Source organism: Coenobita brevimanus, chromosome 54 (genome assembly GCF_032717465.1).
Source record: "Coenobita brevimanus isolate Jiangsu-jjx chromosome 54, ASM3271746v2, whole genome shotgun sequence".
Classification (NCBI taxonomy): domain Eukaryota; kingdom Metazoa; phylum Arthropoda; class Malacostraca; order Decapoda; family Coenobitidae; genus Coenobita; species Coenobita brevimanus.
Window position 1 is genome coordinate 1,917,496 of NC_137007.1, and position 24,287 is coordinate 1,941,782.

Below are 24,287 nucleotides of genomic sequence, written 5' to 3' on the forward strand. Positions count from 1 at the left end.
CAACGCAGAAAGAGATCTTGTGCCCTCCTGTGACTGCTAGAGGCGACTCAGCAACTCAGAAGATTCCTCCTGTATCTGCTTATAGAGGCAGCTTGGCAAAGCAGGAGGAGTCCCTTTACCCTCCCGTGTATGTTAGAGGTGGCACAACTGAGCTTGCTAGAGGTGGCTAGGCAAAGCAGGAGTTCCTGACCTCGTCCTCGACCCGTGGACTCATCGGGGATCCGAGGGCCACGACGCTCACCTGAACCAGGCCGACTATTCCACGTTGTCAAGGTCTCTGGAATGAATCCCTTCCCTTCACCCTCGCCCTCCAGACCCACCTCCCAAGCCCCATTTCCCCTGATTGACCATTTCTTGTAGATAACTCTTCTCCTGTTGTAACAAAGATGTGTACGAGTACCAGGTCAGCCGTAACAATGAAATTATTGTAAAGCCATCTCGAGTTCACGTTAAGATGTGTTGAATCATGCTTTGTGTGTTCCTCCCTGTTTAGAACCCCACCAGATGAGGATTACCCTAGCATAACAAAAATGTTCAATTTTTTTGGAATAAATGGAAGTTGTTGAATGCCTTGAAGAGTATGTAGGCTAGGGTGCTAAGGCTGCAGTACGTGTGAATAGTGAACTGATAGAATTTTTCTATCTGAATGTTGTATTAAAACAGCAATGTCATGTCCCCATGGTTGTTCAGTCTGTATGTTGAAGGGGTTATAAAAGAAATACAAGGTATAGGGCAGTGGATGTTGGAGCGGCCCCAATGCGAGAGGGTAACGTTTGGATACTTTCTTTACTGTTGTTTACAGATGATACTGTTGTTAAGTGAAGACGAAAGGGAACTACAAGGCTTGATGAATGAGTTTGGGAGATTGTGTAAGAAACGGAATGTAAAGGTGAATGTTCGGAAGAATAGTTATGGTCATCGAGAGAGAGGAAGTCACTGAATTTACAGTGAGGTTAGATCATGAGGAAATGAAAAATGTAAGTGCATTTAAATAACTGGGTAGTGTGATGAGTATGGAAGGAAGTTTGGAGGGTGAATTGCTTGAAAGGGTACAGCAAGGAAGAAAGGTTGCTGGTTCTTTGAATGCTTTGATAAGAAATAGTGAAGTGAGCATGAAAGTAAAAAAGTCGCTGCATGATGGTACTGTGATACCAACTCTAACATATGGAAGTGAAGCTTGGACCTTGTTGGAAGGACACAGTAAAGAATGAGTGCAGTGGAAATGAGTTATTTGAGAGGAGCATATGTGGAGGTAGTGTACATGGAGACACAGACTAACAAATGAGGAAGCGAAAGAACGCTGTGGTGTGTATGTGGATGACAGAAAGCTCAAGGAGAAATACATTAAGGTTTTGGCCATGTGGAAAGGATGGAGAGCGAGAGATTACGAGAAGGTGTGTGAGTGAGGTAGAGGGGGGAGGGTGAATGGGAGGCCGAGGATGAGATGGAGGGATGGAGTGGAGAGGTACAGTATATGAGAGAGGGGTGTGTGAGGTGGGAGCTGGGCAGTGAAATGGCAGGGGACAGGGCGACATAGAGGCGATTTGTTTGTGGCCACCCCTTACGGGATTAAGGTGTCTGGCAATAGATAGATAGATAGAACAATAGGTCAAAAGTCAAGAGTCAAAGGGCTTGAGATCAATATTGAACGTTGATGTAGACCAAACTGGGCGGAAAGGTTGAAAGTAGTGCCATGCTCTAGCACTGTGGTGAGTATACTGGGTTAGAGCATGGCCCCGCCTAGTTGGACTATGGGTTGAGTATACGCTATATCGGCCTAGGGGTTGAGGGTTCGAAGGTCATCCGCTCGCAAAATGCTACATATGCTCCCACAAAAGTACTGTGAAGGGGAACGCCGTAATCCCTCCAAGAGCAGAGTTCATAACGTCACTGTTCGAAATGAACGCCCCCCTCAAAAATGTTCTCGGCCAATGAGAGAATTTTTCGATGTGTGTATGAAATGTCTCGTGAGAACGCGTTTTATTGTTTTAAACATTTATTTTAAAAGATGGTGAGTGTTTTATTCAGTTTAATATATCATTCACGGTATGGTCGAAAAATGCTGACGCAGTTATATGCCACTGAAAAAAATTCCGGCAGCTACACCGTGTCTTGATGCGGGACAATCCCGGCACTGAGTCAAGCTAAGTAGCTTTGTACGTGGCCTGACCACAGAGCTTAGGATGTAATTTCTCTGACTTCATGGAGACATGCAGTTTATTGCAGGGAAGGCTGCATCTACTATTTTTGTGGTTTGTCATTATGCTGCCTAGCATGCATGACGAGGGTTAAGGTGATGTTCTAATAAAGTTAACATGCGTCTTTTTAACAAGTAATTTATTCACGTTAGGATACGATCACACTCCACACGAGGTCACATGTTTTGTAGTAGAGGGGACTAAGGTTTGGTTACCATTATTCCTGAAATTAATACACCGGCTTGGATGTTAATTATAATAGCCATCTAGACTGCTAAAAATGTATTCAGTTTAAATACTACAACGATATATATATCCAGCGTCTGCGGATATATATAATCTCGAGGGGAAAGTGAGGGGCATATTGTTTTCGGTCCTGTGTGTAATTCACCAGGTCGGTCAGGATCACTTGATGGTCGTGATCGTCAGCTATTACCCTTCCGGAAGGGAGCTGAGAGCTCATGTAGTCCGATTTAAGGGCAAGGCTGTGATCTCCACACTCGCACACACCCGTCCCCTTCCTCCAGGGGGACAGTAACCACCCACTTCTTCAGTGAAACTTTTCGCATCCTGAGCCAGGCTCGAACTCCCGTCTACCAGATGACAAGCGAGAACGCTACCACTGAATCAGCGAGCGGAGAGAGAGAGAGAGAGAGAGAGAGAGAATCAGTTCTGATCAGATTTGGAGAAAACATGGTAGAAGTGTTGAGGGTCAGGCAAGGATGAATTTAATAATTATAGGTCAAGATTACAGGGTGTTATGCGGCGTGTTCAGAGTTCAACTTCTTGAACACAGAACACGAGCACGGACTTCGGTTCTTTGGTTCAGGACCGGGCAAGAGCATGTAACAAAGGAATAGGGCTCAAACACAGGCTAATCAGTCTTACACATATATTACCTTACAAAGATACAATGCACTGTACAATACATGAAGCACAACACTTATTGGTACGTAGATAGAACACAGAGACTAAATCACAGGTAGATGCAGGTGGCGGTCAGGTGTGGGAGGGAGGCCGTCTGGGTGCGCTCTCGAGGGAGACGCTGGTCTCGGGCTGCATAATCGGGCGTCCGGTGTGGATTGAAGGGCGGCGTTGTGGGTGGCCCTCTCTTGGTGGGGCCCTTAGGAGTGTGGTGGCCCTCGGGACCGGGGCCAAATAGGGCCAGTAGGCGCACTGCTTAGCGTTTGCCCTTGGAAGTGGTGGGAGTCTTGGTGGAGGGTCCGGGCTGGTCCTGGCCCGGGGTCATCAGGGCGCCCCTCGAGGGTCGGGGGCTACGGTCTCATTGGGAAGGGGAGGCCATCAAGAGCTGCCTGCGGCCATTTGCTCCCGGGGAGTCCGACAGCTGCTTGGGGCGTCAAGGGCTTGGCTGCAGGGACAGGATGTCCAGGCTCACAACGGGTCCACTCCAGACGTCCTCCAACCGGAACTCTGTAGGGGAGCAATCTCCACCCCTAGTGGTACGGGGGGAGCATGAGGGATGTCTCGCTAGGCCTCTGGAAAGGCGGGCCAAGCCAGGGACACTGCCCTCAGGGGGAGCCTCCAGGGTAATAGAGGAGGGAAGACCGGTGGTTGTTCCCTCAGCTTGGCAAGTCCAGTGGACGTTGCCAGAACTCCACTCCGTGGCAGTGGAAGGAGATCCGGTGGATGCTCCCTCCGCCTGGCAAGTCCGGTGGATATTACCAAGGCTCCCTTCCAGGGTAGTGGAGGAAGGAAGTCCGTTGGATATTCCTCCCACCCAGCAAGTCCGGTGGACGTTACCAGGGCACCACTCATCCTGGGGTCAGCAGGGAGAGGAAGTCCGGTGGACGTTCCTGCACCTGCAGTAAGTCTGGTGGATGTTACCGAGGTCCCACTGCCGGAGGAAAGTCACATCCGAGGGGAATTCGGTGGAAGTCCCCTCTATGGCAGGTCCCGTGGATGCTACCAAGGCTCTGCTCTCTTCCCTGGGACAACAAGTGGGGGAAGTCCGGCGGACGTTACCGTGCCCCTGATCCCGTAGGTGGGTGGCTGAAGAGGGAGATCCGGTGGATTCTCCCTGTACAGCAAGTCCGGTGGATGTTACTGTGCTGCTGCTCCCCTGGGGGTGTGTAGGACTGATAAGACCGGTGGTCGTTCCTCCTCTAGTGGCAAGTCCAGTGGACGTTACCGAGGGCCTATGGGACTATAAAAACAAGTCTCATCCCGAGTCTGGTGAGTGCTGTCCCGGTTGGAGGGTAATGCACCTGGGCGAGGCACTCCCTGCTGGTCTGGCTGGGTGGAAGAGGGGCCTCTGGTAGTGGGGGGACGTGGGCCGGTGTGGCTCAGGGCCCCTGTGCGCCTCCCCGTGGCCTCCTCTTGGGGTGGGTGTTTCGCCCTCCACGGGGTCTCCTTCTCGGGTGGGTATTTCACAGGGCAAGGCAAACTCAGTTTTTCTCCGATCTGGACCAAATTGGTGGAAGGGTGATTCGTATTTTAAGATATATACCAACTCAGAGTTCTCTGATCTTGATGGATGTGTTGAGGATCGGGGATGGATCAAGTGATAAGGTTTTGAGAAAGATCGGTCAAAAGTCAAGGTCAGAGGGCATATGGTCAATGTTCAACCCTTTGACTGGTCGTAGAACAGAGGAGAGGGCATTCCGATCTTGCACGCTAACTAATCAAAATAGATTAAAACGCTCTCTCATATCCTACCTTTTACTAAGGAGTTAATTATTGCAATAGCCAGGAAAATGGAAGACTATATGCTGCATTACCCAGCAACATCGGCCATACCTTCATTCGCTTATCATTTCAGCAGTGGGAAAGAATATGAATAAAAGGCAATTTTAATAACCGTAGGTGAGTGCGCAGACGTCATTGTGAGGGAAGGGCCGCCAAGGCATTGTTGCCATCTCCATCGTTTGAGACTGTCTACGCGTATGACGTAGTTCATGTGCCGACTCTCAAAATCTTGACCCTAGATAGGATCTACAACATTTGTAAGTCAGTCTGAACAAATAAGCGTAATTCATACTATCAACAGGATTGCAATAATTATCACCAACAAGAGAGGCGACGTAGTTGGTAACAGTATCTCAGCACTGGAAATATTTTGTAAACAAACACCACAATGGACATGACCCAAGACCAGGTAAATACATATTATTTTAGCTTGATAAGGGTCAGTAATGTTATGGCAGAGTACAGTGATCGCAGTGAAGTGCCCTACTCAAGTTTAGTGAAGTCGTTTTCGTATATATGCGCAATAGTTTCCGTAAAGGGATGAAGAGCAACTTTGCTTTACGTCGATGCATAAGAGCTTTCTTTCATACTAAATATTTCATACTCACTACGTACCACTGATACACTTATATAGCCCCACTGGCACCATACCTCCATTGTATGCAAATTGGTAACTGTACAGGTAACATTACCACGCAAGTTCAACCTGTGCATGAAACTGCCCTTCAACGGTCTGCACTTTTTGGTTTTATTTTTGGTCAAAGATATAAGTGTCATCTGTTTCCTCTACCAGCTCAACACAAGGTCACACATGGCTAGTCTGTGTTAGGCAACACACTCTTCAGTATGTGTTCGTATGTTCACCTTTCACCTTGTTATTGCATAATCTGACTACATACAATCCCTGAATGATTTGCTGCATGTCATATCTCTTGGTATTCATAGCTGTTTGTGAAAGTGGTGTTTAGCTTGGGCATTATCATAACATCTCTGGAGTCCTGAATTTTCACATTCTTTGTGTTACAGTCAAGAACAGTTTTGTACCTATCTCAGCACTTATAGTACAGTAAACCCATGATATAATGAACCCTTTTATAGTGAACTTCAGATACAACAACCCACCATATCTAGGACGAACTTAAGGTCACTATATCTGCCAGAAGTTCACTCCGTGGCATGATAAGTGTACTGTAACTGTGCTGCATTACATTATAGGCATTGTATTTATATGTACAACTTCATACAGGATGGTATTTACTGTACATGTACTGTATAACTACAAAACCATTGAATTCTCTATGTGAAACTTCATAGCGTAAGTCGTGGTTGCGCGTGTAGAACTGAACGACTCCATGGATATAGCAACCTTGGGTTGGTAATCCCTTGGTTAATAATGACCATCAGATATAGTGAACTTTCGGATATACCAACCAACCCCTCCCCTCAATTAGTTTGTTATATCGAGAGTTTACTGTACTTACATTCCATATAGGTCACCTGTGGCCAGTGCCATTTTCTTGGTTATTTTCAATATCTCGTATTAAACTGCTTACCTTAGTAATAGTAAAAGAGGCAAGAGAGTCAATGCTCATAAAGGGTGCCTCTTCTCAATAGCTCAGTCTCATGCTGGTCGTACTTATTCTTAAACACTTTAATACTGGGGCTACTAATTACAGACTTAGATAGACTGTTCCATTTATTTATCACTCTTGCACTAAAGATGTTACTCCTTTGGGTTGTTATGTGTGGGGGCTGTCATAAGATTCTTCCTTTTTAGTTATCCCTGCCACACTGGTATACAGAGACTGAGGACACTGATGTCGCAGGTCTTCCAGCCACTAGTGTGATGGTCATTATTCCATGGGGATACCATACATCTGTGTCTCACTTCAGCATTACTATTAAGCCACTCACTTAGACACTTGCGTATATCTTTACGCAGCTTCATTACCGTCATTAAAAAAAAAAAAAAAAAAAGAGGTAGAGCCATAGGAAACTGGTGGCAATGATTTTTAAATTGGAATCTGGATGACAATGAAAATGCTACAGAAAACTGAGCCTGTTGGTTGCATGGCTTCTAGATACTGTAATTGATTATTGGCTGTAAATGGAATGTTGGGGTAATGGTATTCAAGAGAGGAAATTGTTGTTCATACATACAGTACTTACTTATATGTAGCACTTACCAGTACTGTACTAGCTGTTATTTAGATAAATGAAGCAATTGTTTTTCTGCCCCCCCCCCCCTTTTCAGGTCTTTACAGAACACTGCAACAGTCACCATATTGTACAGCCATTAACACTAGACTATTGGAGGACAGGAATAAAGGGTATTGGCTCTGGATATTATTTGGGTGGGTTGTAAAAATGGGGCTGCTATGTGCTGTATGTCAGTTGTACTGTACCATTATACCATGGCTTAAGAATTTATTTACATTTAAAGAGTGTATTTATTTAGGAGCGGCGTGTACGCACCTTGCGTCGGGAGCTGGAGGGATGGCGGGAGGTACTGTGTGCAGTGTATTCCCTCCTCATCTGGGAGAAACATTACTACCCAGCCATCTCAGTCTCTGCTGTCACTACATTCTTCCTGTAAGTCTTTCTATGTCGTACAGTATTTCGTTGATTATGCATGGTAGTACAGGGAGTAGTCATTATCTACAGCCAGTGTTATGAAATAGCTACTAAAGTTAAAGCTAAATATGGCTGTAAACCTCTGACTGGCCTTACAACGATCAGTAACAGGTAGGAAGGTCATCCACAGTTAAACATCAAAGCCCAAGCTCGGATTATCACACCCGCTGTACAGTTATTATTATACCGTACGTGACATTTTTTTCAGCGACAAATTATAAAAACCATTGAAAATTAATTACCGTACTTGCTGGCCAATAAGACACCCCCCTGTCTTACAAGGTCATTTTTTGGAAATAAAGAATTTAAGTACATTTCATCATACATTTATTGAAAATTATTTTAGTACATTTTGGTGAACATCTGCACATATAGTAAATTCAGAGTAGCTAAACAGAAATCTACTGTTATCAGTGAACAGTAATACATAGCAAGCAACAAAACAGAAATTTCATTCATTCATTCATTGCCTGACGCCATGTATCCCAGATGGGGTGGCCAAGGGCTTAGAGTTAATTGTTTTACGGGGAGGGGCACTAATCCTCCACCAACCCCACTTGACACGTAGGGATGCTGGTTGGTAAATGAAGTCCCATACCACACATGCAGGCATCGCAAATTCAGATATGTACCGTATACTGTATCAGCAAAAACACACACACACACACACCATACAAGCAGCAAAATACCAACACAATAAATCTGGGTAAATACTTACAGCTATGGTTCATCCAGGCAAAACAAATATTTGTATAAAATCAGGTGCTTGTGCAAAACAAGCAGCAAAATATTGTGCAGTTCAATATATTTGAAAGCCTTCTTTTAGTCCAGTATGTGCAAACAAAGGAATTGTCAGTACAGTGTTTCATTAAAAATTGGTACAAGGCAAGAATAAAAAAACAATACAGTACTGTATTGTAAATTTCAGTGAAATCTTGCAACTTTAGTACATACATCCACAGGAAATATCAGTACCAGTATTTCAGTAAAAACTGGTACAAAGCATTCAGAAATCAAATCCAGTATCATCCCCCTGCATCAGTAACGGCAGAGTCCATTACAGTACTACATTGAATATCAGTACCTGTAGCCTGCACAGCAAGCACCATGAAAAAAACTGCTAGTATATACTGATAATACAGTGAATATCACTAAGAAAAAAATATAGGCCCCTCATAAATGTTTTAATCATCATCAAAGCCCAGATCATCATCATCTTCAAAATCAGGTACCGGTAAATCATCGTCCCCAAAGCTTGAAAACTGATTGTCGCTGCTGTCATCCAAATGAATCTCCTCAACTCCTGGCATTCTCTGAATCAGAAGCTGAATCATCACTGTCTTCAAATAATAAAGCATCCTCGGTAATCAAGGTCATTACAGGTATACCTCGATATACGATACCCCTAGATGCGATACCCCAGCGTAACAATGGGGGTAGAAATACCACCATACCCCTCCTCACAATGGCCAAACCCCAGTTTAACAGTGGGTTTTGATTTTATTTACCAGTTTTGATGATATTTTAGACTAAAATTGTGTGTTTAGGTTGATTTATAAACTTTTTAGACTTGGATTAATGTGTTTTAGCCATGGGTGAGGTGAACATTGTCATTTTGGGGTACAGTTTACTATGCTCGATTTATTCCAGACTTATATTTGACGATGTTCAAATTTTATCTGTTGGTTTTAGTGAGCTAGTTACAGGTGATAGGCTTAGGTTAGCTTTTATAGCTGTTAGGCCATTTGGATTGGCTTTTAACTTGTTTTTGGACTCATTTGGATGGGTTTAGGACTCGGTTAGGGGGAAACCCAAGGCTCAAATCCCTATACTTTACGTGTTAATTCTACCCTGAGATATGATAACCCACCTAATGATGGGTTTTTACTTGACCAATTGCATCGTTAAACTGGGTTATACCTGTACTAATACCACACTTCTCAGGTGATTTAGCAACTATTTCAGGTTTTACAGCATCCCACAAAGCTTTAACCCATGCACACACTTTTGAAATAGTGGGCTTCTTCTTCCAGTTGGCATAACTTCAGAGTCTGAAGACTGCATCAATCTGTTCCACTCCCCATTCTTGAATCCTGTAAAAGGTTTGTTAATACTGACATATAGTGGTTGCAGCTGGCTAGGTAGGCCTCGTGGAGCTACAGCTAACTGAGTTTTCAGCTGTCTAACTTTGTTCTTAGTAGCCTCAGTTCTGTGGGATCAAAACTGATCCCATACTTACAGGGCAGGTTTCTTTAACAGTCCTCCAGGACGTTTGGGACCATACTTTTTCTGTCCATAATTTCATCACTTCATCATTGTTATCCAGCCTTTTGGGTGGACATGAACATAAGCTGCACTTTGGTAATTTTTCCTTGGGTAATGTCTTTCTTTTTTAATTCAGAAAAGTTGGCAGTTTTGTGCCATCAGCACAGCATGATAAGACAACAGTGTAATGCATTTTTTCATGGCCACAGGTGTTAGCACTAACAGCTTTTGTGCCTCAGGAGTCTGTCATCTTATTTGAAGGCACGTCAAAGGTCACAGGGACCTCATCCATATTTCCTGTCTGTGAAAGGTCAAAATTGCACCGTTCCCTAACATTAATGACAAACCTGTGGCGACCATCATCCACTCACTTGATGTAGTGCTGCCTACTTCTTCCCTAGCCTTTATCATTCTTTTTCTGCATCTGCCTTTCTCTTTTCCTATTTCTCCCATCATTCCTGTCACTTCTTATTGCTTTTCTTTCCTTTGCAGGTGGCTTTACATTGAGTGACAAGCCAAATGGTTTCCTGTAAGCCAAGAAACCATTTACAGTGCTGGGTGGTAACTGTATAACCAAACCATACGTGCTCCCTACATGTCAACAAGTGGGTTGGTGGAGGGTTAATGCCCCTCCCCGTAAAACAAATAACTCAAAGTCAAATGGCCATCCTTAACGGGATTATGGTGTCTGGCAATAGATAGATAGGTAGACTGTGGAACTGAATTATTTTATCTTCGTATCCAGCAGGCATCTTTGGTGATATTTTTGTTCTTGCCCACATACATAGGTTATTTCTCCTTATAAATCCAGAGCACCATGATACTGAACCTGTGAAGTCATTGACATCTTTGTTCATTGCTATCTGTCTCAGTTGGTTTATTATCATTTTCGTAGATGCTGCATTGCCCGAACTCCTTTCATTTAATACCCACATTATTAGTTCTTTTTCAGTTTCTTACCATTTTACAGGTCCTCAGCAGAGATTGTGTTTACTGATTGTAGCATCTTTCAGCAGCTGCTCTTGTTTTCTCTATGTTTGTATCATTTTTCCATTGGTGGTGGTCCAAAGTACGGTACCACTCTTCTGCCCAATTGCCATATTCTTTTGCATACTCAATGACACTGAGCTTGAGTGCAGTTCTATAGCAATGCCTGCTTTAGTTTTGAGCCATGGGTTAGTGACTAAAGTAAATTTAAAATGCTAGAATATCATACACTCTACCTCCAACCAGAACAGCTGTATGATGTGTCCTGTGTCGCTTGTTTTGGTTATGAAAACTAGGAGTAACATTCGAAACTACTGTGTGTCTGCTGTGATGTTTTGTGATGCTGCATTTGGCAACTGGGGTCCAGCACCATCACTGTTATTGTTTGTCTGCTCAATGCAAATGGCGACTAGCGTTTGAAATTCTTTTAGAATTTCTTGGCCTTTCTAGGAACATTTCTCATTTGTATGGTATACTGATGTGTTAAAGTTAGCACAGTTGTTAAGGTAAATAACTCAAAAAATGTACCAATATCTTGTGTAGGTTATGTTTCCTGGGGGAAGGAGGTATGCCAAAATGTTCTGAGCTTTGTCAGTCTACAGCCATAAGCCTAGCCATTGTTTTGTGACTCCAGTAACTCTGCTGGAGGTTTGACATCATTCTGCATGATATGAATTGTGTTGTATTACTGTATTGATAATATTACTAGTAAGACAGACTGAATATTTGTGTTACTTGGACTACATCTAACAGCACCTCCCCCCCAACCCCCTAGCTATAGGCCTCATGCCTTCAGTGCATGGCCTCCCATTGGTGATATGGGCCTATTGGACACTTTTATTTTGAGGGTGGGGGTGGGGGGAGTGTGTCTTATAGGCTGGCAAATATGGCAGCAAGTTTCTGCTCTTAGTTAAGCTTCAAGCTCATAAAGAACATCATATGTTCCACTGCAAACTTCCAGCACTGATATGGTGATTCATTAAAGGGGTGTATCGTACAGTATATATGACAGGTTTGATCGATTGATGGCTTTCCTTAGGTGAGTGGCATTTTGGCCTCTGGATTAATTTAGAGCTAGGAGGTGTGAAGATCTTCATGGCTGTAACTTGTTTCAACACATGGCACTTGTTTTTCCCTTCAAATTAAAAGAACTGTAAATGATGTCTTGAACATAATGATACTTTATCACACATGAACATAATGATACTTTATCTTATGGTGAAGAAAATGTTTATTTGGGGCAAAAAAAACTGCACTTGAAAAAAGTTAAGGTTGAGTCATCCGAGTGTGCAGTAAGCAATCAAATCATATTTCTGAGAGGGTCAAAATCCATAACTGCATCGCACTGGTTTTTGCATAAGTAAATGATAATATCTGAGCTAGATACAGTTGTAGGAAAAGGAACATACAGGTATTGTACTGTACTTTACACAATTAGCATGAAAATGTATATGAAAGGAAGTGTTGATACATGTTGGATGTAGGCAGAAAGGCATGGTTTTACTAGATGAACTATCTTGTTGATCAAGTGGTGTCAGAATAATCTAGCTTATCATACAATGCTCAAAATTTTAATTTACTTGATTGTTTATAGTACGGTTAGTATACTGCGCTGTTTTCTGAATACTGTATTACTAATTATATATCTGATTGTTGGGTCTTTTATTATTTCCAGGGCAATTTGGTACATAGAACCCTCAATCCTCACACTGTTCTCTGTATTGGGCATCATTGTGACTCTCTCTGACTACTTGGTTCCACAGGTGAGTCCTCGTGAGTAGAGCACAGGCAGTCATTCATGAAGCTTGTTGTGGCTGTTGGCAGTTGCCGTAGTGAACCTAGTAGTCTGCAGAAATTCAGTCACATCAGCTGGGTTGCCATTACGATATTTTCCTGAGGTTATGTTGATAGATTATCTGTTTTGTGAGAGTACAGTATAGATGAGTGAGTGTGCTGTGATGTGAATGGGAAAAGGACAACTGTTGACAATATGGGTTGCTTGTGAATTGTGTTATGTGACAGTACTTCATGGTGTTATTGCAATCCCAGACTTATCTAGATGTGAACCCAGTTTTGGACCATTGGAAAGTAGCCGCTTCTGATAGGCATTCTCAGACATTTTTTTGTTGGAGTTGTGGTGATGGATTGTGTGTGTTGTGATAGTGAGGTGTTTTGGGAATGTTGTTGTGAAGTAGGATGGTGAAACACCACCATTTTATTTGTTGTTACGTAGTTGTACAAGTTTGGGTATCGGATCTGTTAGCAAGTTTGAGCTTGTGTATTACTGCCATTTTGTGTGTCCTTAATAACAGTGTGTGTGTGTGTGTGTGTGTGTGTGTGTGTGTGTGTGTGTGTGTGTGTGTGTGTGTGTGTGTGCATACATTCATGTATTATGTGCATGTGCTTGCATTTTTTTTTTTTCTTTTAATACTAGTACAGTCCATTTGCTTAATACTCGAGTTTCTATGACGCAAAATGCCTAGAGCGTGACAGAGCGGTGGAAAAAATTAAATAATGAGTAGTGTGCGAGTTGGTATTGAAAACAGGAAATTGAGTCGACAAAGTGAACCGAATCTGGCATCATGCTGCAAAGCATGACCCACCTTTGTAGAGTGCAACCTGTATCACCGTCACAAGCCATAGTCATGGATAGTGACAGTCTTCAGATCTGAAACATAGGCAGAATCTGGCAGCCTCTGATGAGTTTAAAGATAAAGTGATTGTGAATGAAAACAGTAAAGTGAGAGCTCGAGAGGTTCTGGATTCCATATAAAACAGCCTCCGTACTACCAAGACAGGCATACCAAAGAAGTGAACCAAAGGCATCAGACTGATCACCACCTACTTTACTCCACCACAAGAAGATCCAGTGCCTCTCAACATCAGGCTGAGACATCAGGCCAAAGTTGACAACAGTGGTGCATCTTTTGTGTCTGCCTTGGACTTTGAGGGGTCCATGACTGATGTGGAATGCATCGATAGTGGTGGTGGCGTGATGGAATCTGGCAGTGTGGAGGGTGCCAGCCGGGACACAGTAACTGCCTCACCCTGCCTCAGAACCCCATCTCTTCAAGTCAGGTAAGCCTCTCGTGCATAGATTTTAAGGTAAGAGGCTATTGTGTTGGTTATATTTACTATGTTCCTGTGTTTAATGTCCCATAATACATACATAAAATGACAGAGTGGGAGCCACAGGGACAACTTTTGAGGCAGCCATGCCACCAATTAGAACTTTGCCCATAAGGTATTTGTAAAGCACAAAATTTCTAAAGGGCGATGTTTTCTACCACCCCAATTCTCGCGTATTAAGTGAATGGACTGTAGTAGCTAGTGCTTTTCGTGTCCAGGTCCAACCAAATGTGAACCCAGTAGACTGCAGGTTGAAGTTTCCCCCTCCTTCAGGCCACCATGCCCCTTTCAGGGGAAAGGGAGAGAGTTGAGGGACATTTGCAAACAAGGCAGTGGAGTTGCCCTGTTGTGTCTGTGCCACTTCATGAAGGCACCCTCTCCAGCACTGTTTCTATGCTAAAGGACAGTAATTGTAGTGATTTTTATTGTATGTTGTGTTTAGTATCATTTGTATTAATATGTCAGTAGTGATATAATGCAGTGAAATTATCATCATTTGTGGTGTCAGGTTGTACCATGGATAGTGGGGCCACACCACTGGACCGGCATACAGGAGCGGCGCTATGAACATGTCATCACCACTTTGGCCTCTCTTGGGGGGGCTGCTGCCTACGTCACAGCCACACTCAAAGCAATGAAAGACTCAAAACCTAGGACGGTTAGTACCAGTATACATGAATAAAAATACAGGTATATTGTAATTCTGTCTTAGAATTCCTCGTGTCATTCTTTATCATCTTGACAAAGAATCTCACTCTATTGACTCTTGTGGACAGGATTAGGGAGGAGGTAGTGTTGGGTATAGTGTTGTGGTACACTATCTTCTGACCTAAAGCCATACACGCATTTCTAGCTGCTTGTTCAATACAGAATGTCTAATTATCAGTAAGTGTTTTTTAATTAAATTCAGTAAATGTATTTGCAGTAGCTAAGGAAAGATATTCCTAACTAATATAAATATCAGTCATAAGGCATGTGGAGTTGTAAATGTTTAGAAACATTATCACTTAAGACAGAATGTTAAAAGTGTTAAATAAATTAAGCCATCAGCCTCAAGGGGCAGTCTCACCTTTGAATGTAGCCTTCATGGTACTACATTTCTTTGCTCTTCATCAAATCTAGTGTAAACTGAAGTAAATAATTCTGAAATCTTTGTCGTAGGTAGTTATCTTCCTATAGAGGACAAAAGAGAGACTACTGTCCATATTTTTCCTGGGTGTTGTAATAGGTTCTACAGAGGATTGGAGTTTGAGACTGGATCCCCTCTTCCCCTTCCACCTTTATATTGACAGAGGGATGTTGTATCTGCACAACCCAGCACATAGTTGAAAGCAGCATCACACCTCTCACAGCTCAGGGGAGGTGGAGACTGTATTTGGAACTAACTTTCTTTTCTGATTAACCCCTTCAGTCTGGTGGTCTGTTTTAGATATATTCTTGCTTCCACCAGATGTTTTCATTAAATCTGTGAAGGATCTCTAGTACTGAAGGGGTTAATGAAGGTTGTATGTAACACATTCAGTTTGAACACTCTCTCCCAGGCTGAGTAAGTGTCTAAAAGTTGCCAGAATTAAGGAAAAAATATTTTTGCCCCATGACTTTGTAGGTTCTTGAATGTTATCTCCCCATTTCATTGAAATTTGTGAAATTGGATTCAAATGATGAACAGTAAACAGAATTGTCTCATTGCCCTAAGATGAAGATTAATGTAAGTAGTACTGCTACTGCAAATTTACTTTTCAGTACTTTGTGGTGGTAACAGGCAGTCTGCTTTTCTGTGCATGGATTGGAAGCAACATCAACAACCTCCTCCTCACATACTTCATGGGTTTGTATATCAGATTATCAGATCTTTCCCTGTGAACTTATGATTTGGTATATGTATTTTGTACAGTATTTGTGTTATACGGTGTATTAATTGTTAATATAATGAATGTACAGTGGAATTTCCTAAATTGGGGCTTTATGGTACTGAACACACGTTGCGATTTGAGAATTCCACGAGTTAGAAATAACTAATATTATGGGAAAAGTACTTATGAGTCTGTCATCTCGTAAAAGTTGCCACCCTTATCCCCAAACCTACATCAGTCTGGTCACCAGCAAACACTAACAGCCTGGAAAAGAATTTAGTACAGCATATTTAATGGGAGTGAACAATATTGTAAGATTTTTACCTGACTGACTGACTATGTTGCTTGAATGGACGAGGGAGGGAGGCAGGGTTCCGAGGGTTGAAGTGGACTTCCTCGTTGAGTCCATGATGGTGGTGAACTTTGGCTTTCTTGTCCCTGCTTTCAGTCTTCCATATTACAACTAACATTTGGGTGTAAGTTAACATTGGCTTCTTCTTCTTCCCTTTCCTCGAGAAAGTTGTAGGCTTACGAGGTTTACAATCAGCTGTGTTAACACTGGGCAGATGGAGGGGATGCACGGGTGGGGGGAGTTCCTTTTAAACCACACCAAAACCACACGTTAACAATGGAGAGGAGACAGTGCACTGAGCTGTGCACTGGGGCATCAAGTGCACACATTCTTCATGCCTGGTGTGGGTGGGAAGTGCTGTGATTGGCTTATAGTAAGTTCTGTGCTTGAATATGATTGGTTTAGTAATTGTCATGCTTGGCTACAATTGATTTACTTCTGGCTAGACGTACAGACTTGACGTAACTGTGGAGCGTATTACATGAGGCATCGGAAAAGCGTCACTTTTGAGGCTGCATCTGTAAGTTACTGATGTTGTAATCTGTTGCATGATGTTCCCGCGTATTATGAATTCACTATTTAGGACCGCGCGATTTAGGAGATTCCACTGTAATTGTGGTAGATGGGGGCATCCACCATCCACTCACTTGATGTAGTGCTGTCTTCAGGTGACATCACTGTGTGAGAATCCAAATAGTTTCTTGTGACCCAGGAAACCATTTACTGTGTTGGGTGGTGGCATTGCAACCAGATGGGACCCATAGGGGTTTCCATCCAAGGCATAGTTGAGGTTTATTGCATACATAGTGCCTCTTATGGGCAATTGAGGTTTCAACTTTGGAGAGACCTGAACACATCCGACTGAACTATTTATATGTCCCAACAGTGGTGTTTGTGGTGCTGTTCCCTGGGCTGAAGCACCAAGGTATCCTGAAGAAGTACTTTGCCACAATTATCAAGACCGTTGCTGGATTGGTGAAGAGTTCTGTCTCCAGTGGACAAGGGAGTGAGGCCACTGAGGGAGAGGCCTCTAAGAAGAAAGAGTGAGGATGGAGCATTATGACCATGAAACAGGAGGTAGGTTCTTGATAAGGGTGTTGATAAAGAAGGTGGTGCAGAGTATGTTGTCCTATGAAGAGTGTGGAGATGGAATATATTTTGTACTGTAGTCATTAATACATTCATGTGATCACAGCTTGAATTAGTTGCTTTATTTCTTGCTTTATTTTGTCACTTTCAAATGTTACAATTTACCCTACCATAAATATAAACTTATTTTTCAGGTTTCACATTAGAGATATATTTTTAAGTACAGTTCAGTATTGTAATATGGTATCTCATAAACCAGTACTAATTTGGACTGACCCCTTGTTGTAGCTGTATTGTATAGACCTGAGAACTATCACTTACCTTCAAGAAACAATATAGAAAGGTATTAACTTTGGAATGAGCTGAGTGAACAGCAGGTACAGTAATCTCTCACCGCCACTCTTTGTGTTCACTCCAGCCTGCCTGCTTACTCACCACCACTATAGTAAACGGTATTTTTATTTTGAGAAACATTATTGTCTTATAAAAATTCATTGTTTTTTTTTTGAGGTTGAGGATTAATGTATAGTAAAGTATGTGGAATTAGAGATTTGATATGTCTTATATGTAGCATATATTAGTCTTTCATAAATAAGGTGTAAAGTGCAATTGTGTGATTATAGTTTCTTGATTTTTTTTTTAAATAAATTTTTCATTGTTAACAATACTAATCATCATTACTCGGGGGGGGGGGGGATGGAAGAACAGCTCAAGTCTAGCAGTCTTTAGAGTCTTAAATATTATAATTCCCCTTCCTAGCATCAGCACCTTCCTAATACAGTTTTCCATCTTTATTTGAGATGGAGAGATCAACAGTGAGCCATTTCATTTCTTGGAGACATGAGTTACTTGTTTTCCCCATTTTACAGCAGTAGTAAACAACTCCTGCCAAAAAAATGGTTAAAAAAAAAAATGTGATATTGCAAAACTCATTCCTTACTTTATATCAAGGACTGTCTCTGTCGAAGTCCCTGGGCTGAAGAGATTATTGAAGGTGTTTCTACAGCAACCTACTGAGATCTTTTCTTTGTTAACCTTTTGAGATGGGCTGATGTCCATTATTATTATTATTATTATTATTTCTTGTACCAAAATGTCTTCTTCAGCTTAAGGAAAGCCTCTCATACTGAATGGGTTTATTAAGGCTATATCTAACACCTCCAGTTTGAAGAGTTTTTCCTGAGATGCATATGATTGTCAGAAGACTGCAAGAATGAAGTGATAAAGACATCTGCACTCTCAGTGCATTAAAAAGAACTCTGAACATTAGTCAGGATGAAGTAGGAAAACACAGACATCCTCTGGGTTGGAGAGGTCAGATTAGTTTTTAACCGTTTTAATTACTTAAGAGAGGACTCTGTAGATATAGTATATTTCTTCGGAATTTCATTATACTGTAGGTCCACCTTTCTCACGTAAAATATAGTTTTTAGATGAGGAGCAGTTTCTGTACCAACCCTGTCAGCTCCCTGACAAAATTCATAACTCACCCTTGGAAATTTTATGATGTTACCTGATGCATTAGCCACGTGACAGCGATATTTGTGATGTTCAGCATGGCAGCAATATTTGTGATGTTCATATTGCCACAGGCCCAGCAATGTCTGATATGTCATTCAGATGCAAATTTTACATAATGGATGGTTTTCAGTAGAGTGTGATAGCTTCTTTGTCAGAGGGAGCTCACATGCCTTGATCTTTTTTGTCGATGCCTCTGTTTTGCCTTTGTTTTGTCTTATGTAGCGTAGGCATACCATGAAATGCCAGTTGGTGTTGTAATGTGTCAGCAGGGTGTGGGATTGGCACACCAGTAAATATGATACATTTGATATCCATGAATTACCTTTTCAGTAGGTCATGTTTGGAATCAGGTAGTCGTGGATCAGGGAAATATACTGTAGTATGTACAGGATAGCATTTGAGGAGCAAGCTGCCTTATACCTGCTGTACATATATATCCAGTAAGAAGTAAGTGCAGCTAGGATTTCAGTCAGAACATAATGTGCTGTACAGTACTATATTACCTTGGTAGAAGTTAATGGGATGAGAAGTGTATGGAGATGCACCTGGCAAGTTATGCATCTTTTTGTTTTTACTTATCATTCGGTGAACTGGTTATGTCCTACAAATGCTTGTGAAATGCAATTACAAGAAAACATTTTTAAAAATATGTGTTGGTGATTTCTGTTTGAAGTGAAGCCAAGAACTTTGAAGGTTTCGGTGATTAGTGAATAGATATATGGGTCATTTTACTGGGGTCTCTGTTCATAGTTCTGCTTTTATGTTTTCCTGTTCCTATTTTTGGATCCTTCCCTGCTCCCCTTCTCCTCATTATTTGTGTCAGTAAATGATGATGATGATGATGATGGTCTGTATTATTAAACACTTTTGCACTAGAAGTTTTGCTGAAGCTTGAGGGTATGGCATTGACTAGGGATCAGGTTGATTTGTGATGCAGTTTTACACCGTCACACTCCTCTTTCAAAGGATACAGTAAGTCTTATCCTAATTTGAGGGACTTTGGTTAGAACATGTAGCACTTCCCACCTGGATGCCGTTCCTGATGTCAACCAGTGGTCCTTGTGTGGGATTGAACACTCATCCCCTCAGTTGATAGGAGTAAGCTGTGGCAGATATACAAAGAAGCACATGGCAAGAATTTAGCGCCCTATTTTAACTTAATAGTTGTAGGAATGACTGCCTAGTGGGTGTATGTAAAGCCTGTTTGTAAAGGGAAAAAAAAGAAGTGCAGCTGGATAGGCTTGTGAGGTGAAGCCAGGATTCCAAAGGCTTGAATGATGGGTCTGGCCTTTCCTTGGGGGAAGCAGCCTAGGTATATAGATAGATAGATGTTGGTGATAGTTCTCCCACTTGCATGCTTTCTCTTTGACTGTGAATCCTGTCTCCCTGCATTTATAGGTGAGGATAAAGGTTAGGATCATGTTGATGTTGATTTAAATGTTGTAGGACCATAATTACTTGCAGATGCAGTAATACTGGTACTCTAATTGTAATATAACAGCCTTCTGAATTTTATTCCCATGAGTGTTACTTTGCTTGGTACTGTTGCATGTAATTCATTTATAAATTATTCAGAATAGTTGGCAGAACATATACAATACAATCAGTCTTCTGTCAGTAATATTCTTTATTGGTATATGCATTTAGAAAAGTAACTTTTGCTTCAAGTGAATTATCAGGGTTTCAAGTTACAGGTTACAAGTTGTGTCATCCCAACCCTGTTCCCATGCAGTAAGAGTTAGTGAGGTAGGATCCTCAAACAGTTAAGAAAAAAAAAATTGTTGTTGGAGAAATGTCAACAGCATGTCCAGTGAAATGAGCCACATAATCATTCAGGGATCCGAGCTCTACCTCACAACCCCCCTTTTTTTTTTTTTTTTTTTTTTTTTTTTTTTTTACCCAGTCAGATAGTTATTCCTGTAAATTAGAAAAAAAAAAAAAAAAAAAAAAAAATGCAGAGATACACTTCTCAGTATATACAGCACTTCATCCAGCCAGTTCAGTTCCTTGTCAACACCTTAGCCACATCAACATTGTGCCCCACATAAACTCAGTCATCATATCCTTCCATCCCCTTCTTGGCCTGCCATACCTTGAGACATAGCTGTTTCACCATCCCCACTATATCCATTCACTTTATATGACCAGACCATCAAAACAAGCACGCTCTCCCACACCTCATTGCCAAAAGACTTCCTTACTATACATCATTCACAGATCACTTAATTTTCCATCCTCTCCGCTCCCTGTCCACTCTCTGTACACACACACACACGCACACGCACACCGCTTGCTGGTTTTGTGGTAACGCTCTCACCTAGCATCTGCTAAGACGGGGGTTCACGCCTTGCTTGGGATGTGAAAGTTTCACTGACAAAGCGGGTGGGTACTGTCCCCCTCAAGCAAGGGGATGGGTGTATGCGTGTGTGAAAGGTCAAGCCTTTGCCCATAGATCGGATTATATGACCTCTTAGCTGTCTTCCAGGAGGGTAAAAAGCTGATGATCGCAAACATCACGTGATCCTGACTGACACGGTGAAAAAAAAAATTATGACCTGGTGAATCTCACACACACACACACACACACACACACACACACACACACACACACACACACACACACACACACACACACTTCTGAACAGTCTCACTTTTGTTACTTGCACCCTTGACTTTCCATACTTATGCTACACCAAAGCCTCACTCATACATTACTGTGGGCACCAACACACCTTCCTGCAATCCTCTTTCACCTTTCCTACACAGCATTCTCCACATCCTTCACTCATTTCTCTCTTATCTCTATAATGCATTGAGGTACTTAAACTCACTCACCAATTCAAGGTTCTCTCCATTCACCGCACATCAGCTCCACATTCACCAATAGGCTTGGGTTGTAGGGAAGATAAAGATTGGAGAAATGCAGAGATAGTTACTTTGTACCAAGGGAAGGGAAGTACAAAATAGTATAAGATTCAGTGAGAGAAGGACTATCACATAATACCAACTGTGTATGGTTGGAATGCTTGTATACAATTACGTTACCTATAGGAATTTAAGTTGCCTGTCATAATAGACCAGTCATCATTGTTTACTATTTTCCACATTGGATAGAGACTGAAATAATTAGGGAAGTGTAGGAAATCATATGAAATCTCCTCCATCGTACAGTATAGGAACTGTAAGGTTACTAGCATCACAAGTGGTGGCTGCTTGGGTTGCCACATCCCTTTGCCGACTTATGTTATTAAATATTCTACTGATAGTTTATAATTGCATACTGTGTAATTGGACAGGACCACTGAAATTCCCTTTTAGTGCTCCTGATATACTCTTCAGTTTTTGAAAGTGCTCAGTTTGAACACAACAGTACAGCATTAAGGCTATTAGATTATCATTCATATTTTAGTTATAAGGGTCTTTATTTGCATGTATACTCCCTACAGTAGGTTTATTAAGCATGAAGTGCTTAAATCATCATTTTACTCTGTGCACACTCTAGTTAGCTGTAGTATCCATTCACTCGCTATATCCATTCCTGGCTGAAGGGAAGCCATAGCAAAGGCTTTACACTGAACAAAAACCTCATCTTCAGTGTTGAGGTGATAGTTGGAACTTTTGCAGCTCCTACAGTTTAGCAAAACTTGAAAACAATCACAGCACTGGATGTTGGGTCTTTCATCTGTTAAGCCTAACCATAGTTTCACACTTGCTAAGGGTAGGAGTAGAAGGTCAGCAAGAGTTATGGCTGGAAGAGAATGTAACCTGCAGATACCAAAGCAGATTCACAGAATGTCTTCACCATAACTCTCTCCTGTCATCATCACCTCTCAGGCAGCTCAGCTTCCTCCCCTCCCCCCCACAGAAGGAAGAGGACAGTGAGCATATCGCCCTCCCTACCCAGGCAATATGTTGACTTTCCTCCTCCTTCCAGCACTTTACTACAGTCAGTCCATTCATGTTTATTATGTAGATTTTTCTACCTCTAAATATTGTAGTGGCACCAGCAGATATACCTGAAATATTTTTCCAAACACCGACATCAAATACACACTCACATGTGTGCAACCAACAGAATAAGATTTTGCACTTCATGGCTGTAGTAATTTATACCCAGGCCCTAACCAAAGGCACAGGTGCATCTCCTGTAATTTTGGTTTCCCTAGCCTGGCTGTGTTGCAGTGAATTGTGGTGGGAGTAGAATATTCCACCCTCTCCATAGTGTTGTCTATCCCTCTCTTAGTGCAGCTGTTTCTAGGCTTGTTTGATTTGGATTCTCATGTCAGATCCTGTCATCAGGTCTGAGCTAGATAAATACAAACTTTCTCATGTGGTCAGATTCATTGGATTCTGTGTCTCAAGCATAGTTGTATCAGACAGCCTGCTCCCACATCACAGTTCTAATATTACATTACAGGAGGGACAGCTGTATCGGAATGTACTTTATTTATGTCTTGAAAGATTAATAGTAATTCTTGTGTCTGTTGCCATAGCTGAATGTGAATCTGCTCAATGGCTTGCCAAGCAGGTGCCTCACAGTTGGGGTTATATTCATGTTAGGTAAGGACACTCCCTAGCACCTCTTCCAGAATGATTTGTTTTGAATATTATGCATTGTTATTATCTTGTGTGGTCATTTTGCCTTTGTATTATTATTTTTTTTTCATGTACATTATTATTATATGTGTTTAATGCACCCCCCCCCTTTTTTTTTTTAATGACAATGCATAAATAGCATACAAGAATTAAGAACATAACAGTTACAGAAATAATCTGGTAAGGAAGAGGTGCAGGGGGGCCTCCACAACCAAGAAGACTATGGCCCTTAGCGTTTGCTGATGAACATCCCTGGGAGAGGTTATAGTTGTGGGATACAGATGGTCTTGGTAAATGTGATGTATAGAATAATGAGAAACTTTTATGGTTAGGGACCACATTGTGTATGATTCCTTTTTTGTGGAAGTAGAATTTAACTACCATGTCACTTTATGTAAGATATACTGTAGTGCGGCTGCAAAACATGAAGCTTATGTAGTGTTATAAGCAGTTATCAAGACTTATGAATTGTATTTAGTTTTACATTGCCGAACTTTTTAGTTCAAAGTTCCTATGAGATTTGTAGCACTGTGTAGCCTCTCGTCATAGAATTGCCTGCTTTTTAACTTGATATCGAAGGACAGTTCAGTTTGTATGTATGCATTAAGGTTGGTAGTGTATATTTCATCAGTGTTTATATTACAGAATACAGTACCACTGTAATGTTGTTGACTTATGTAAGTATAAAGCTTTGTGTCAGTACATGTGGAAAATGCATTATGATGAACTACTCTTATGCAAAATTTTGTATTAAAATACAGTATACACAAGTGTATCATTTGCAAGCTAAGATACTGTAATTTATTAAGTTTTTTAATAACAAATATTAAGCAATGCATGCTAAAATAGATACCATAATATAACTGGTGGTATACTATTTAAAATAAATAGTTATGCACTTGATGCTGCATTTATCAGTACATTATGAGGCATCTATTAGATAATTATACTAATATT

General features: G+C 41.6%; 1 protein-coding gene across 1 annotated transcript in view; it reads left to right on the top strand.

The window, feature by feature from the left end:
• The first annotated feature begins 5,292 nt into the window (after positions 1-5,292).
• Positions 5,293-24,287, top strand: part of Arl6IP1 (ADP-ribosylation factor-like 6 interacting protein 1) — a 29,872-nt gene continuing 10,877 nt past the window's right edge. The window contains exons 1-6 of the mRNA XM_080273360.1: positions 5,293-5,313; positions 7,363-7,496; positions 12,466-12,553; positions 14,428-14,577; positions 15,663-15,747; positions 17,011-17,201. Of these exons, the coding sequence (XP_080129486.1) occupies positions 5,293-5,313; positions 7,363-7,496; positions 12,466-12,553; positions 14,428-14,577; positions 15,663-15,747; positions 17,011-17,171 (639 nt within the window). The 3' untranslated portion in view covers positions 17,172-17,201. The remainder of the gene's footprint in view (positions 5,314-7,362; positions 7,497-12,465; positions 12,554-14,427; positions 14,578-15,662; positions 15,748-17,010; positions 17,202-24,287) is intronic.